General features: G+C 45.5%; 1 protein-coding gene across 2 annotated transcripts in view; it reads right to left on the bottom strand.

Annotated features, from left to right (window-relative positions):
* Positions 1 to 17,682, bottom strand: part of LOC147115297 (eukaryotic translation initiation factor 3 subunit E) — a 178,107-nt gene that overhangs the window by 101,701 nt on the left and 58,724 nt on the right. For both annotated transcript variants that reach the window (XR_015079108.1, XM_085993719.1), the window contains exon 8: positions 15,531 to 15,657. Coding sequence is in view for 1 of the 2 variants with exons in the window: in XM_085993719.1 (XP_085849845.1) it covers positions 15,531 to 15,657 (127 nt within the window). In the remaining variant the exon portion in view is untranslated. The remainder of the gene's footprint in view (positions 1 to 15,530; positions 15,658 to 17,682) is intronic.

The following is a 17,682-nucleotide window of genomic DNA, read 5'->3' as shown; positions in this document are numbered from 1 at the left end:
AAATGGCGAAAATAAGTCGAGCAGAATGCTGTATTTATTTGAAGTCCCAGCTTTAGTTGACAGTGCACAATGATAGTGAGGTTGTAATGGTACATTTGTATGGAAGCAAATATTTGTCTTAATGTTTGACCGGTGTGATAGATGTGCTGCTCCAAGTGAAGAACTGCATTTTTTCTCGGCTATATCTGGAAAGCTTCTTTAAGGAAGTCAGTGGGTTTTTTTGTGGGCACTTCCTACCTAGCGTGTTCAGTCTTCTTTTCCCCCTTTTGCCATCTACTCAGCTGTATGTGGAATACTTCGTGGTAGCTCCTGGTGTGGGTGCAGCTAGCAAACAAATTTATGGAGGAGGAAATGAATTTCATGGTTACAAACTCTTCCGTTTCTGAGGACTATATGGAGGACGTGGAGCAACTGGCATCATCCACCACAGGAGCCCATACTGATGCATGCAAGGCATTCAGCTGTAGGTTTAGGAGGTTGGCAACACAGCCTAACTAACCCAAAGTGTTCTGCTTGCGCTGGAAATTTAGGGATGATGCTGTAAAATAAATAATCATTGTCTTTAGACAATGGGTTACTTTACCAAAACATACTACATTTAGAACTACAGTATATATAGATGTCTTTCTCTTGTGAAACAACATAATATAGAACGGTGCAACATAACACTGGTGTTGCAGTGCCTGGACAAGATGAACCCCGATCTTAAATTACATGCAGCAGTATAAAAGTTAACCGGTGCTTACACTTGTGGTACTGCTGCAATGCTTTGAATCTATACCCAATTTCTTAGCAAGGCCATTTCCCGCAGTACTGAACTCTTCCCAATGTTTCTCTCCAGGTGTGTTAGTTTTAGTCTGCATATTTAAAAGTGCTATATTACATATGCTTGCTCTATATTGTGCATTAATTCCTGGACATTGGATACTGCATTATATTTATCTCGAGTCTTCGTATGTTACACTTCGTATTATCTACACAATTAGAAGTCTTGCTTCTAGCACGTGATGCATGAAACATGCAGTGTGTGAAGCACATGACAACATTTTAATCTGCAGCAAAAAAAATCTCAGATTTTTCAATGGCTCAAAGAAACAATTTAACTATAGAGTGAAGCACAGAAATATAGAGAAGCAAAGCTCCCAGACACCCACTGAAAAGTAACCGCATGGAAGGCTGCAGTTCAAAACAATCATATTACTGAATTTAGTTAGCTTCATCAACAGATGTCCATCCTCCCGATATCCTATTGGTTGTAACTGTTGATATGTTTCGCCCAAGGCACTGGTTCAATTTGAGTTTGAGCAGATCCTAGTTACTTACTGGTCTCATAACTTCCCTCCGGAAACTAGTCCAAAGACAGATCACCCTCCGTGAAATAATACTTCCTTTTGTCTTGCTTGAATCTACCTGTTTTCAGCTAATATCTGCAGCTCCTTGCTCTGCTGTCCTGTACCATATCTGATATCCCAACTTCTCAGTACTCAAAACACATTTCTCCCTTTGCATATCACGTAGGCTCCACAAAAGTCTTATCTCTTAAAACATTGGACAGTACAATGGACAATGAAGTGGTGGAGGTGCTTGTGAAACATACGTTTTAAGACCCTCCTTAAAACCCCCACGTCTTGGACCAAAGATTTTGGTTAACTGTCCGAATATTTGGTCCTTTGGTCTTTCTTTGTCTCATTACGTCTCTGCGCAGTGCCTTGGGCTCTTTCTCGACATGTAAGGGCGCGATATCAATGCCAGTTGTTGAGGATGTAAAGAAAAACCTAGTGAAGAACAACTTTACGACTCTCAAGTCCGTTGGATGGTGAAGGAAATGGCAGATTTATTGATGGGCTGGCAGAAAGTGGAAAACAACATTTTCAATGCCAAGGATGGGCTGGAACAAGAAATGTTACATTTCAGCCAAGTTTTACAAATGCTTACATCTAAGTTGAGCTCATCTGTAACTATCTCGAATGTTTATAAAATACAATGTCACCTTTTTACCTTTGCCATAGGATTAAAACAACTAAGGACGTAATATAACTAAGTTGAATTAAGCTGGCAGAATACAAGAAACTCTTTGGTGTCCGGGACCGGCGTGTTGCCAGTTGATCAAAAATTCCGGATGATGGAGAGGGTTATCTACCGAGGCTATTTTTAACAAAGAAAAATTAAAAAATCAAGAAATGTGCAGTATACGGTAATTGGGTACTCACCTGCAGAATGTTGTGTTAAATGGATGGTGGAAGATGCTTGATTAAGTACAGTACTGCCAGTTGAGGGTAATGCAATGCAATGACTACCAGCAGCGTGGGAGACACACAGTACCCCTGTAAAATGGCGGATCGGAAGAGGCTACCGGCAGTGCGGGAGAGTCAGACTCCTGTTATTGAGGTGTTCCGACTTCCGACAGCGCCAAGAGGCCGAGTAGTGGCAGTTTGGAGAACTACCCTCACTGACTAACTCGCCCACCGTGGGAGACTCGGACTCAGCAACATTGCCGGTTATTGAGGTGCTGTTTTCGGAGTGAGAATTTTGCCGGTCAATAGAGAATTCCGGATATTTAGGTGCCGTTTAAACGAGTTTCCCATAATGACACGTTGCTACACTTAAAATTTTGGCAACAATGCAAAAATGGATATTGTACGCAACTGCGTGAGGGGATTGTGCGTTTTTTTTATATAACGCCAAGCCAAAATCTACACTCGAATTGCTAAGCTGAAATGTCAGCTATATATCACAGTCAATCTCTTTTTGGCCAGATGTCTAACACACTTGTTTAAGATTCTCTAAACCGAGCTAGTGAGAAACTCGCATGGTTTCCGTTTGCCAGATACGGAGTGCACACTCTCCCCCTATTGGAACACACTCCACTGACCCAAGTCCAGAGCTTGGGTGCAGGATGGCAGAGCCAAGACTTTCACAACCCAAGAGTGCACGGTGGGGGTACGGTAAAACCCAAGTGTGCACGGGGGGGGGGGGGGGTACGTCAAAACCCAAGTGTGCACAGGGTGGGGTACGGGGAACCCAAGTGTGGCAAAACCCAAGTGTGCACGGGGTGGGGTACAGGGAAACCCAAGTGTATGGCAAAACCCAAGTGTGCACAGGGCGGGTACGGCGAAACCCAAGTGTGCACAGGGTGGGGTACGGGGAAACCCAAGTGTGCACAGGGTGGGGTACGGGGAAACCCAAGTGTGCACAGGGTGGGGTACGGGGAAACCCAAGTGTGCACAGGGTGGGGTACGGGGAAACCCAAGTGTGCACAGGGTGGGGTACGGGGAAACCCAAGTGTGCACAGGGTGGGGTACGGGGAAACCCAAGTGTGCACAGGGTGGGGTACGGGGAAACCCAAGTGTGCACAGGGTGGGGTACGGGGAAACCCAAGTGTGCACAGGGTGGGGTACGGGGAAACCCAAGTGTGCACAGGGTGGGGTACGGGGAAACCCAAGTGTGCACAGGGTGGGGTACGGGGAAACCCAAGTGTGCACAGGGTGGGGTACGGGGAAACCCAAGTGTGCACAGGGTGGGGTACGGGGAAACCCAAGTGTGCACAGGGTGGGGTACGGGGAAACCCAAGTGTGCACAGGGTGGGGTACGGGGAAACCCAAGTGTGCACAGGGTGGGGTACGGGGAAACCCAAGTGTGCACAGGGTGGGGTACGGGGAAACCCAAGTGTGCACAGGGTGGGGTACGGGGAAACCCAAGTGTGCACAGGGTGGGGTACGGGGAAACCCAAGTGTGCACAGGGTGGGGTACGGGGAAACCCAAGTGTGCACAGGGTGGGGTACGGGGAAACCCAAGTGTGCACAGGGTGGGGTACGGGGAAACCCAAGTGTGCACAGGGTGGGGTACGGGGAAACCCAAGTGTGCACAGGGTGGGGTACGGCAAAACCCAAGTGTGCACGGGGGGTGGGGAAGGACGGCAAAACCCAAGTGTGCACGGAGGGGGTGCGGCAAAACCCAAGTGTGCACAGGGTGGGGTACGGGGAAACCCAAGTGTGCACAGGGTGGGGTACGGCGAAACCCAAGTGTGCACAGGGTGGGGTACGGCGAAACCCAAGTGTGCACAGGGTGGGGTACGGCGAAACCCAAGTGTGCACGGGGGGTGTTGTTACAGCTGGAGTTTTATCAATACCAAGTAGTCTACCACTCCACTCCCATAACCCCCACCCACCATTGTTTATCGAGCCAGGACCACCTGGCCCTTTAGGGCACCAGCTTGAGCTGAAGCAGAATAGGAAGAAAACCAGCTCCCGCTGAGGCTGGTGGATTAACGGTGCCCTGGAGAACTGCAAAGCTGCTCGTCCAGTGACGAGTGCACAACATGTGCATTATCATCGTCTGTCTTTTCTCTTAACAGGTGCTGATTCACCTGCTGTGTTTTTCCAAATTTACTTTTGGTTTCATTTCAGATTTGCAGTTTTTCCTATTCATCTTGGAGTCAACTCAAATCCCAAGGAGCACAGTCACCAGTCAAATACTGCATCCAGGTTAATAGAAAATGTTATCTCACGTACGACACCCTGCAATCAACTGTGCTCAGAAGTTACAAGTGTGAATCCAAGAACTGAAGAAAATGCTGGTTTGGAACATTTAATTAAACCACTGTTTGCTGCAACAACAAAAAACAGTAACAAGTTCTCAATGTTTGTGGAAACTGTGACGTCCAGAAACTAACTCCAGTCCGATTCTTGCAAATAGTTCAATTTCAAGGGGAATAGAACTACTAGAAATGGCTCCATGACAGGCTTTATTAAATATACTCAGTTTGGTTCTTGCATCAGTTCTATTAAGTTTTGGGGATGAATAATAGGACTGTGGAACCACAATTTCTACCGAAGTGCTGATCAGAGTCGATGCGTTCAGAACTAATTAAAAAATTAAAAGTGAAAAAATGCAGTTTTCAGCCCTAACTGGCTTTAAAAAAAATTAAAAAGTCCCAAATTATTCAGCTCTTAAAGCGGAATTCCCTGCCGGCTCAGCAAGCCAGGGAAGGAGCATCCAGGGTCTGGCATGCAGCACTCCAGTTTTGTGCAGGGGGTTAACACTGCAAGAGAGATCCTCTACCCACAGGAGCCAGGAGGGCCTCCAGAAAGAATGATGTGGGACCAGATCACCAAGGCCATCACTGCCAGCAGAGTCGCTCCCGCCACCTGGCTCCAGCGCCCAAAGAAGTTTCATGACCTCAGACCACTGGTCAAGGTCAGTGAATGCATCTTCAAAAGCCATCTCCTATCAACTGCACCACTAGCTTCACACACTGCTCAATGCACGATCCCACCCTCCCAATCGCTCACCTACCAACAGTCACGAGGCACATCTCCCCTTCCTAGCCTCACCTTACCCCTCTTGGAGGAGACGGTGCTGGCCATTCTTGGCAGGGGCATGGCTGAGCCCTTGGCCAGCGGTGCGGCAAAAAGGATACAAGATGCTGGTATCCCTTACGTTATCCTCCTTCTGGCATGCACCTCTTGCTTTCCCACCCTCCCCTCACAACTCCACCCTTGTGCCTTCCTCAATTCACACACCAAGAAATGCAGCCTGCCCAGCCAGTGGTTGGCTAAGAGGCGAGGAGAGTAAAGAAAAAACACCATCACTTGATTGGACATTCCCAGCCACCAGCTTCTCAAGGTCGACCAGCAAGGACATTTGCAGTGTCCCCCACTGAAAGTCAGCAGCCTTCCACCAGCCATGCTGCAGCCACTGGGGCAGCACTGCGTGACATCAGTAGGACAGGCAAAGGCACACACAAGACAGTCACTAAGGGAATGCACAAGGGTGAGGAGTTGATTTCTTGATGTCATATTGGATGGATAGATGTATAAAGTTGGATTGGAAAGTTTGCTTTGTGGTGGCTTTTATTTTAGCATCGTGGCCAAGAGGACGCTGTGATGGTTAATAACAGTGGGATGGTACAGTGTGGGGCTAATATTGAAAGGGGATTTGGGGTTGTGGTCGCTGGGACCACAGGCGAATGATTCCATCCTGGATATCCCGGCCAGAAAGGGGTTGTCTGGGTTGCAACCTTCCTTCGGTTTCCTCCTCTTCTGCGTCTTCCTCTTCCCTCTGCGAGCGGATGCTGTAAATCTGAAATGACAGCTGGAAATACTCAGCTGGTCAGGCAGCATCTTGACCGGAGACATGAACTCTGTTTCTTTCTCCACAGGTGTTGCATGATCTGCTGAGTATTTTCAGCATTTTCTGTCTGCTCAGGCACCTTCCTTTACCATCCGAGGCCTTGCAAACATCCAGCAGCACTCCCTACACACTTAAAAAAAAACTTCATGTATTGCAGCAAGCCACTACTTCAATAAAATCAAAAAAAAAGTCCAAAAGCTTAAATGCAAACTTACCTGAAAGATGTGTCACAGAATCACAGAAACCCCAGTGCAGATAGAAGCCATTTCGGCCCATCGAGCCTGCACCAACACATATCCCACCCGATCCCCGTAATCCCTACACCAACACATATCCCACCCTATCCCCGTAACCCCACGTATTTAATCCCCCTAACACTAAGGGTCAATTTATCATAGCCAATCAACCTAACCTGCACATCTTTGGACTGTGGGAGGAAACCGGAGCACCCGGAGTAAACCCACGCAAACACGGGGAGAATGTGCAAACTCCACACAGACAGTCGCCCGAGGCCGGATTCGAACCCAGGTCCCTGGCGCTGTGAGGCAACAGTGCTAACCACTATGCCACCGTGTGTGTCCCTTTAAGAGGTGCTGACAGCATCTCTGTGAGCCTGCTTGCATGCTGGGTTTACATGGCGAGCTTAGGACCCAGCACTGAACTCAGCACAAACATCCAAGTTCGCCGTGCGTCACCGCTCTCTCATTTAATCTGCAGGGCAATGCAGCATACCAGCAGTGCTGCTGGGCCTGGGAAAATGGAGGACGCTGCGGGATCCGCCACCAGCTGGTGAAAGAGCAGCGGCTGTCCTCTTTGCCATTTTGTGATGGTAATGGGTGGCGTAAAGCCCCGGAACTTTTAGCCCATGGGATTTAAGCCATGCTTTAAGCTGGAAAAATATTTGGGAGGATGATCACACAAACGGCTGATGAATACTGCATCAGGTGAAGTTGAAGGACAGAAGTGTGATGTTACAGGGGATCAGCACAATAACACAAGTGATGTAATGAGGACACATTATTTCTTGTAATATTACCCAAATAATTTAATACTCCAGTTGCTGCAGAACAGATCGACTAACGCAGACAGTATTGTTTTCTAACCCTTTCGCCATTTCGGATACATTATCTGCACATAAAATAAAGCTTGATGGGCATGTAATGAAGCAATGTCACCAAGACTCAAAGGCACAGGTTTTAAAATTAAGAAATTAATTGAAAATGTTTGTGTTCTGGGAGTAGCGTTATTGCCACAGTTTGCAAACAGGTCCTTCAACTTTTTCCACTTTTACAATTGTATGACCAGAAAAACTAGGATGCCTTTAATTCAAAAAGTAATGAAGCTGTACCCTAGATTTCCTCTTCATCAAGAAGAAATTGCACAAGATATAATTCAACGGATCAACACTATCAATCGTGGACTACGTTTTTCTAAGCGAGTCTCCCATTACAGAATGTTCTGCTACACTACATTTACACAGGTTCCTGAAACAACTCCAGTACAACAGGTTCCTGGTATTGTCTATTCCATTGATCTCCTGACCGACCTCTCCATGTTCCACCCTCCATAAACTTCAGCTCATCTGAAGCTCTGCTGCCCGTATCCTAACTCGCAAAAGTCCCATTCACCCATCAACCCTGTGCTCGCTGACCAACATTGGCTCCTAGTCCAGCAATGCCTCAGTTTTCAAATTCTCACCCGTGTGTTCAAATCCCTCAGTAGCCTCGTCCCTCCCTTTCTTGGTAACCTCCTCCAGCCCTACAACTCTTGAGATCTCTGCGCACCTCCAATTTTGGCCTTTTGCGTGTCCCCTATTTCCTTCATGCCACCACTGGTGGCTGCGCCTTCAGCTGCCTAAACCCTAAGCTCTGAATTTCCCTCTCTAAACCTCTCTGTCCTCCTTTAAAACCCCCCTAAAACCCACCTCTGTGACAAAAATGTTCTAATATCTCCTTATGTGGCGCGGTGTCAAATTTTGTGTGATTACACTCCGGTGAAGTACCTTGGGATGTTTTGCTCCATTACTACGTCTCGAGGGTTGTAGGGCTGGAGGGGGTTAGAGAGATTCAGAGTGGGCGAGGCCAATGGAGGGATTTGAACACAAGGATGAGAATTTTAAATTTGAGGCACTGCTGGACCAGGAGCCAATGTAAGTCAGCAAGCAGAGGGGTGATGGATGACTAGGGCTTGGTGTGAGTTAGGACACGGGCAGCAGAGCTTTGGATGAGCTGAAGTTTACAGAGGGTGGAAGATGTGAGGCCAGCCGAGAGAACGTTGGAAGGCAACAGGAAGGTTAACAAAAGCATTGCCGAGGGTTCCAGCAGCAGATGGGCTGAGGCAGGGACTGAGATGGGCGATGTTATGGAGGTGGAAGCAGGGGGTCTTTGGTGATGGAGAGGCAATGGAATTGGAAGCTTACCTCAGGATCAAATAGGACGGCGAGGTTGTGGACAATCTGGTTCGGCTTCAGACAGTGGCCAGGGAAGAGAATGGAGTTTGTGGCGAGGGCCGAAGACAATGGCTTCGGTCTTCCCAATATTTAATTGGAGGAAATTTCTGCTCATCCAGTAGTGAATTTCGGACAAGCACATCAGCAGAGATAGACCTATAAGCACCTTAGAGGCTGAAGGAAAATTATTTGCCAAGTGGAGCGACAATTCAAAAAAAAAGTACTCCACAGTTTTTTATTCATCCCTGGAACTGCTACTTAGAAAATATACATGCTAGGGACTGGCTAACATTTTTTGGGCGATTTATACAGAAGTTTCACATTTGTTAAAAACCTGCTGAAATACTTCAATCTTAGGGGGTAACATCATGTTCGAAGAGCAGTAGCATAACAAACCTCCTGAGCACAGACGAAAAATAAAAGGTTTTGCTTTCCTCTTTAGAGAAGCAAATGAAACAAGTACCTAATGCTTGCTTTCAGGCTTCAGAATTGTAGCATAGTTTCTCAATTTCATCCGTAACTAAAGAAACCAACATTACCAAACTGCTTCATGAATGGTAGCACTGGCTCCAGACCATGCAGCTGCCATTTCTCTCTCTCTCTTGCATTTCTTTGCTCATTCAATTCTTTGTTTCATGCCCAATTCCCTTCATTGGCTCCTGCTTTTGCAGCAAGGCAGGCAACTCTGGTACAAGAAAGGGTATCTCGGCCTACCTTGCGGTGTACAGCCCATCTATTCCCTACAGTGACACTCGATGTATTTTACATTGCAGCAAAGGTTTGAGACAAAACAGGAAGATTTCTCTAAGTTAACTCCTGCAGTTGTGAAATAGCTAGAATTAAAATGGAAAGCCTTTCCTCAAGTAATCTTAAAATGGAGATGGGAAGCAAGATGTCTCAAAGAAAAGGTCAGGTTGATTAATTTAAGCCTTTGTTCTCTATGCTAATTAAATAATGCGTGGCCACGATATTAGCAGGTATGTAAGACCTGGATGATGTGTGAACACCTGCTCACTGGCACAATTATGTCCTTGCCACTGCGCCCATCAGGGATGACTGACAGCTATGACAGGCTATTGGACTTTCATGTCTGGGGAATGCTCCCAGAGGCTTTAGTTCTGGCTGGAGACCCACAATCTACTGACATGTTGAAAATTTCACATCATCAGTGTTCAACATTGCATCATTCAGAACTATAGAAGACTTTCATCTAAAAGTTTGGTCGCTTATCAAATGGCATAATTGCTAAAAGGGTATTTAGCCCCTTATGGACCGGTTTTTATTTTTACTTTGTACTCTCTGTAACTTGCTGTGCCTTAGTATTTATTACTTTAGCCTGTAAATAAATCTGACCACTAGTTTTAGCCAGTAGGCACTGGTCTCTTACTTTTTGCCTTACGAAAGGAGTGGAGAGATTGTGGGCATTCCCACAATCCGAAGATAACAGTGAGCCCTGGCACACGATCGTAGATACAGCACATAAAATGAGGCACGTTTGAAATTATAAACTTTCTGATTATCGAGAATATCACAGCATTCAGTGACCCCCGATCTCCTTTGCTACAAACACAAAACAAGAGAGAATGGTGGAACTGGAATTCCTGGGATAACCCCCTACCTCCCAGTGGCAAACACTGACTCGAGGTGGCAAATCAGAGATTGCTAAAGCAGGAAGGTAATTAGTGGGCAAGCAACAGTAGCAGAATCAGGTGGGTGGGTTGAGTAAAAGCCAAATTGGATTCCTGCCAAACTATAGAAATCCGATCATATCTTCACCCTACAGACCCTAATTGACAAACACGTTCACCATAACAAAAGCAAAATCTACGCATGCTTTGTAGATTTCCAGAAGGCTTTCGACTCCATCTGGCATGACGGTTTATTCCTGAAACTTATCGAAAGCGGGGTAGGAGGGAAAACATATGATGTAATTAAATCAATGTATACAAACAATAAATGTGCAGTTAAAATTGGAGACAAACAAACAAAATACTTCCTACAGGGGCGGGGGGTGACGCAGGGCTCGCCAATCTCACCGACACTCTTTAATATTTACATTAATGGATTGGCAAAACTACTTGAACAATCTACAGCACCCGGCCTCACCCTATATGAATCCAAGGTTAAATTCCTCCTCTATGCCGACGACCTGGTTCTGCTGTCACCAACTAAGGAGGGTCTACAGCAGAACCTGGACCTGCTGGAGTCGTACTGCCAGACTTGGGCCCTGACAATAAATCCCCAAAAAACCAAAGTCCTTGTGTTCCAGCAAAGATCCAAACAACATGGACCCACAATAAATTTCACAGTAGGAACAACCAAAATTGAACAAACCACTCACTACACATACTTGGGCTTAAAAATCAGTTCTACGGGAAACTTCAAACTGGCTGTGAATGAACTGAAAGAGAAAGCAAGAAGGGCTTTCTATGCCATCAAAAAATCAATCCAAATAGAAATCCCAATTAGCATTTGGCTCAAAATTTTCAAATCAGTAATTGAACCAATTGCACTCTATGGCAGTGAGGTCTGGGGACCACTAACACAACAAGATTTTGCAAAATGGGACAAACACCCAATTGAGATCCTACATGCGGAATTCTGTAAAAGTATCCTCCGGACTCAAAGGAAAACAGTAAACAACGCATGCAGGGCGGAACTAGGCCAATACCCATTAATAATCACTATCCAAAAAAGAGCCACCAAATTTTGGAATCACCTACAAATGAGCAACCCCCAATGCTATCACTACGACGCCCTGAAATGCCAAGAGCTGACCATAAAGAAGAATACCCTCAGTCAACTAGTCCTGGGACTCAATAAAGTAACTAATAACAATACTAACAATAACCAGTCCCAGGACAGTGACAGGGTAACACAAAGAATTCGACCCAACACAATCGTCGCTAAGCAAAAGGAAAAATATGTCATATTGGGCAGAAACAACAAAAACCCAAAGCAAACTCAATTGCTACTTGGCCCTAAACAGACAATACAACATAGCTGATTACCTGACCATGGTAAAGGATAACAAACTGAGAAGAACCTTGACAAGGTACAGACTTAGCGAACATAGCCTAGCGATCGAAAAAGGCAGACACAGGCAGACCAGGCTGCCAAGAGAAGACAGGATATGCTCTCACTGCAGTCAGGGAGTAGTTGAGACAGAGATGCACTTCCTCACAGCCTGTGGAAAATATCAGGGCATCAGAGAGAATTTCTACCAAAAATTCTCACAAATATGCCCTGAATTCAGAAATCTGACTGACAACCAAAAACTCCCATTCCTACTGGGGGAGGAGAGAAGCTGTGTAACACTGGCGGCACACTATGTTACAGCTTGCCATGAACAGAGGGACAACCAGTAAACTAAGACAAGAGTATATATAAACAAGGCGAATGTATATTTATAAACTCAGGGATATACCTGTTTATACACTGTATGAATGGAACCGCGTTTATGTGTTCAACCATAAATGTATTTTGATGCTTTGGCAACATAAGATGTACCTTATCATGCCAATAAAGCGATTTGTATTGTATTGGTGGGGGGTGGGGGGGGGGGGGGGGGGAGGGAATGCATCAGGTTCCGTGGGGCTGGAATTATATCAATTTCCTCCCTGTAACAAGCAGCTGTGTAATAAACAATGAAATAAGGTAATCCCCACAAGATTGGGATGATTAGTACAAGCCTTCTGGGTCTCGTGCTGTGCTGTGCTAATTCTACGCCGCTGGGAGCTGCATGTAAGCTCCACAAAATGCTGTAGCGTCAGAAAGCAGGTACAGGAAACTCTTATTATCTGGCACCAACGTGGTGCCGGTTTATCAAAAAGTCTGGATTACAGAGAGGTATAGTTAAAAGGTACGAGAGCTCCGTACACAGCAACAAATCCAGGCTTCCCTGTTGCTTAGCAACATGTGCAGGAACTCCGGCCACAGACCAAGCGTCCCTGTTGCTTCGCAACAAGTGTAGGAGCCCCAGTTACACAGCCACAGATCCAGGAACTGCCACTAATATGAAGTAAAACTTAGCTGAACCTACTCCTGAATTTTGCCGGTTAACAGAGATTTCTGGTTATTTAGGTGCCGGTAAATCGAGAGTTTCCTGTACTGGGGAAATGGAATTTCACACTTCAAACATTCAGATTGATCTTCCTTCTGAGATTTTACATCTTTCCTGCACAAAGAAGGATCCCCATTTCTTATTAGAGGTGCGTTTTGGATCTTCAGCCTTTGCACGTACAGGAAACTGTGTGCTATCCGGCACCGACGGGACCGAGCTGTTGCCGTCCCATCAAAACTGCCGGACAAACCAGCGCTAATGTTGAAACATACGGAGAGTTTGAGCTCCGTATCTGGCAACAAACCCTGACAGCTTGTAAACAGTCGGCCGTACCTTGCAAGCGTCTCTGTAGCTTAGCAACAGCTTCAGCGAGACCTTGCAGAGCCTGACTGGTGACAAAAAAAGCAACAAAAAGAAAAAAAACCTAACGAAACGGCTCCTGATTTTTGCCAGTGGCTCGAGCATTCCGGACAGTTAACCTCCAGATAAACCAAGTTTCCTGTAAAACTAAAATATTCAAGTATCTCCACTGGCTATGGGAGCAAACGACATTCTTCTTTTAGCATGCCAGCCACCTATTGCAAGAATGGCAACGTGGCTTAAAGTACAATTCTCAGCAGGACATCTTGGTGAGAGAAAAAGGTCTTGAATTCCGAAATCTGCACTCTGTTCTTTGATCTAAATTTTTCGGGCAGACATACAGAAGAAGGAATGCAATGGCAAATTTTTCACCTGAAAAGTCTTAAGATTAAAATGCAACAGATGTAACCTGATTACATAGTGTGGCCACGTGTATAATGTTCCTAATTCTGGCTGCTCCAGAAATCAAACAGCACCTCCTTCCTGACCAACCAATTCTTTTTTCTGCTCAACACAGTGTGCATATTTAGTGGATACTCAAGATTGTATTGCCAACGTGCCATCCCAAATAATCCAAAAAGATTCCCCAAAATTCCCATCATTCCTCTCTTTTCCAAAACACTTTTTTTTTTGCACATTAGTCCTAACCTTTCTTTTTAGAGGCAATTCTCCCACTCCCTCAGCACTTTCCGTTGCGGTGATTTGAGCCTCGGATATCCGCCCTCACTTTACCCCACCATTGGCTGCTGTACATTCAGCGACCTAGGCCGCGTGCTCCAGTTGCCACCCTCCATCTCTCTCTCTCTCTCTCTCTCCATTGCTTTTGAAGACCCTCCTTAAAACCAAGCTTTTGGTTACTTAATTGATCATTCTTTGACTTCGTGTGCCTCGGGTTGCACAGTTAGACGTCAGAGCGGCACCAAGTCGCGGATTTTCCACCATGAAGGGGAGCTGTTGCCAGGCTAATTCTGTAGGCGCAACAGCTGGCTCCTGTGTATGGGAGAGCGAGGGCAAGGCAAAACAAACACTTACTGCTGACTACATCATGACATCTTTTTGTCCAATAGTTAGGAGTGTCGTTAGCTAAAGAAATATTGGGCCATAATTTGCGACCCCTATGGGTGCGTACAAGGTATGCACGCGCCCGTAGGGGCCGCGCAAGTTCCGGGTTTAGGCATGTGAAGCGCATGCGCTAAAACTCAGAACTTGCGATCGGTCACGAACCTTCTTGATAAATCCAACGCATCCCCGGGAAAAGGGCCTCCGCGGGCAGAGAGTTGCGCTATTTGCCCGACTTCTGCCCAGCGAATGCCCGTGAAATTCTTACAACTGGTAAAAGCGTATGGCCTGCTTTTACCAGTGTAGGAATTTTAAAAAACATAAAAATAATTTTTTACCACTCATTTAAACATTACAACACATGTACAAGAAGGTAAGCTTATTTTTAGACCATTTAAAATACTGTATGTAAATTATTTTTCAAAAGAGATTTAATAAATTAAAAAAATTACATATTTAAAACATTTAATTATATTGTATTTCAAATATGTAATTTTTTTTATTTATTGGTTATGTTAAATCTATTTTTAATGTCATCCCCATTCATGTTTATGGAGGTTCCGTACAAATGGAACCTTCATAAGTATGAATGGGGAGCCCCCTTCTTTGATTGGTTGGGCCGGCCCACGTGATCCCAGGGGCGCTTGCGAACCGTCTGCGCCCCTGGGAAAGGTGGGCCTCTACGCAGGCCTACGCGTAGAGGCCCAGGAGCGCGAGTGTCCGAACCTCCGGGATCACTAGGTAAGCGTCCGCGAGAAGCCTCCGACCGCAAATTCAGCCCCATTATTGCCCAGGATTTCAAATAACTACATCCTGAATATTTTTTTTTTTTAATCAGAAACTGAGGAATTATTGTACAGGAAGGCACCAAGGTTGAACGGAGTAAATTAGGTGAAGCAAATCGCAAAGTATTCATCAGGTGGTGCGAAGTTTGAGTTTTAAAAGCATGAAGATCACAGGAAGAGAAGGAGGATGGGGGAAAACTAAGGAGTTCCCTGTTTTGAGATACTGGGAAAGAGAGCCTATACTCTCTGGAGTTTAGAAGAATGTGAGGTGATCTCATTGAAGAGCAAGATTCTGAGTGGGCTTGACAGGGTAGCTGGCGAGAGGCCGTTTCCCTGGGCTGGAGAGTCTAGAACTATGGGATATAGTCTCAGGATAAGGGGTCGGCCATTTAGGACGGAGACGAGAATTTCTTTTTACTGAGGGTTGTGACTCTTTGGAATTCTCTACCCCAAGGGCTGTGGAGGCTCAGTTGTTCAAGGCCGAGATCAATAGATGTTTGGTCTCGAAGGGAATCAAGGGATATGGGTATCAGGTAGGAAAGTGGAGTTGAGGTCGAAGATCAGCCATGACCTTACTGAATGGCGGAGCAGGCTCGAAGGGCCAAATGGCCTACTCCTGCTCCTAATTCTTATTTTCTGTTAGAGAAGATTCTGTGTGAGGAATGAATGAACCAATACTCACTTGCTGGATGACCTTCACTAAATCCTTCAGGACCTGTCTACGTTTGCGCACATCTTTGTTGGTGATTACTGCTGTGGTCAGGTAACGAAGGATGTGTGGACACATCGTCTGAATGGCGTTTAGATATCTAGAGAAGGAAGGGAGAAAGAGAGAAGTCAAGTCTGCTTGCAAAACTCTGTGCTTAAAGTACATCAACAATGTAAATACATGGCAAGAAAGACATTTATTTTAAAGAAAACAGGTAACCAGACCAGCAACCGCAATTCCGAGAGACTCTAACCCAGGTTCCATTCTTGATGGTAGTTAAACCTGCTTGGTAAAAATGTCACCAATTCTTGGGTTACTACATGAAACATTATGAACTGCTCAAAGTCCATAGAAAGGAGACTGGTGGAACCACTCCTACCCCACATGAAGAGTGCCTCGCACATCAAATACACAGCCGCACGGAGAGCTGCTCACCTCAGCCTCTCCTCCTGAACTGAGTGAGGAAGGTGTTAAATGGTAGCAGCAACAGTCTAATAAGGGCAAAACGTAAAAATGCACTAGGGACCGTCAGTTATGGATACAGATCACAGAATAAAATTTATTTCAAAATGGCATTAGCATGCTAATTTCCATAACTTACTCAGCTGCGCAAAATGGCTCTAATTTCCTCCTGCAACTCGGAGCTCTCAGTCAGTAATCCAAGAATAATATTTTAGCAATTAGTTTAAATTTCTCTCTCTGACTCAATAACACTGAGTATCTTAAAATCAGCAGTTTGGGAAGAAACCAAAGCAGAGTGTGTGCCTATTACCAGAGATTTGTGACAAGGTCATTTTCAGCAGTGATAAATATATTCATAATTGTGGAATATTTAAAGCGTTAGGGAGTAAACAATTTAAATTATCTCCGTAACAAGTGACTAATATCACTGCTGGAGCCTGTATCTGCCCAGGTCAGTGTCTGTAATTCCAATCTCTCACTGCTGGAGCCTGTATCTGCCCAGGTCAGTGTCTGTAATTCCAATCTACCACTGCTGGAACCTGTATCTGCCCAGGTCAGTGTCTATAATTCCAATCCATCACTGCTGGAGCCTGTATCTGTCCAGGTCAGTCTCTGTAATTCCAATCTATCACTGCTGGAGCCTGTATCTGTAATTCCAATCTCTCACGGCTGGAGCCTGTATCTGCCCAGGTCAGTGTGTGTAATTCCAATCCATCACTGCTGGAGCCTGTATCTGCCCAGGTCAGTGTCTGTAATTCCAATCCATCACTGCTGGAGCCTGTATCTGCCCAGGTCAGTGTGTGTAATTCCAATCCATCACTGCTGGAGCCTGTATCTGCCCAGGTCAGTGTCTGTAATTCCAATCCATCACTGCTGGAGCCTGTATCTGCCCAGGTCAGTGTGTGTAATTCCAATCCATCACTGCTGGAGCCTGTATCTGCCCAGGTCAGTGTCTGTAATTCCAATCCATCACTGCTGGAGCCTGTATCTGCCCAGGTCAGTGTGTGTAATTCCAATCCATCACTGCTGGAGCCTGTATCTGCCCAGGTCAGTCAGTCTAATTTCCAACTTCTGTTGGTGGTGTAAAACTCAGGCTTGAGCCATGAGGTACCATTTGATCAAATGCAGCAGCACCTACGGAAGTTCCTTTTAATGAACAAGTTGTACAGCAACACTCTCATATATTTAAAGATCCCCTATTTTACACATAGCCCATTATGCCCTGCTCACAACAGAGATACCCAAAATTGTTCTCTGCAGGTTCACATTATGAAACAGAATTAATGGTGCCCTAAAGGGTTCAAGTGACTGCCATGTTCAGATTATAGTTCCAAGGTTGCTTCACGTGTAGTAACTGAGAAGTAGATGGGATGCTCCAACCTCGAAATATGTTTTGTGATCAATGCCAATCGTTTCGCAACATGCCAGTAGTACTGTAGTACTTTAAAGACTTGCATTTCTACAGCACCTTTCACGACTACCAGATGTCTCAAAGTGCTTTACAGCCAATGAAGTACTTTTTTGAAGTGTAGTCACTGTTGTAATGTGGAAAATGCTGCAGCCAATTTGCGCACAGCAAGCTCCCGCAAACAGAATGTGTGATAATAACCAGATGATCTGCTTTTGTTATGTTGATTGAGGGATAAATATTGGCCAGGACACC

This window comes from Somniosus microcephalus, chromosome 7 (genome assembly GCF_052327205.1).
Source record: "Somniosus microcephalus isolate GS21.2 chromosome 7, FLI_Smic_1.0, whole genome shotgun sequence".
NCBI lineage: Eukaryota > Metazoa > Chordata > Chondrichthyes > Squaliformes > Somniosidae > Somniosus > Somniosus microcephalus.
Note: the sequence above shows the minus strand (reverse complement) of the source record. Positions and strands in the feature narration are given on the sequence as shown.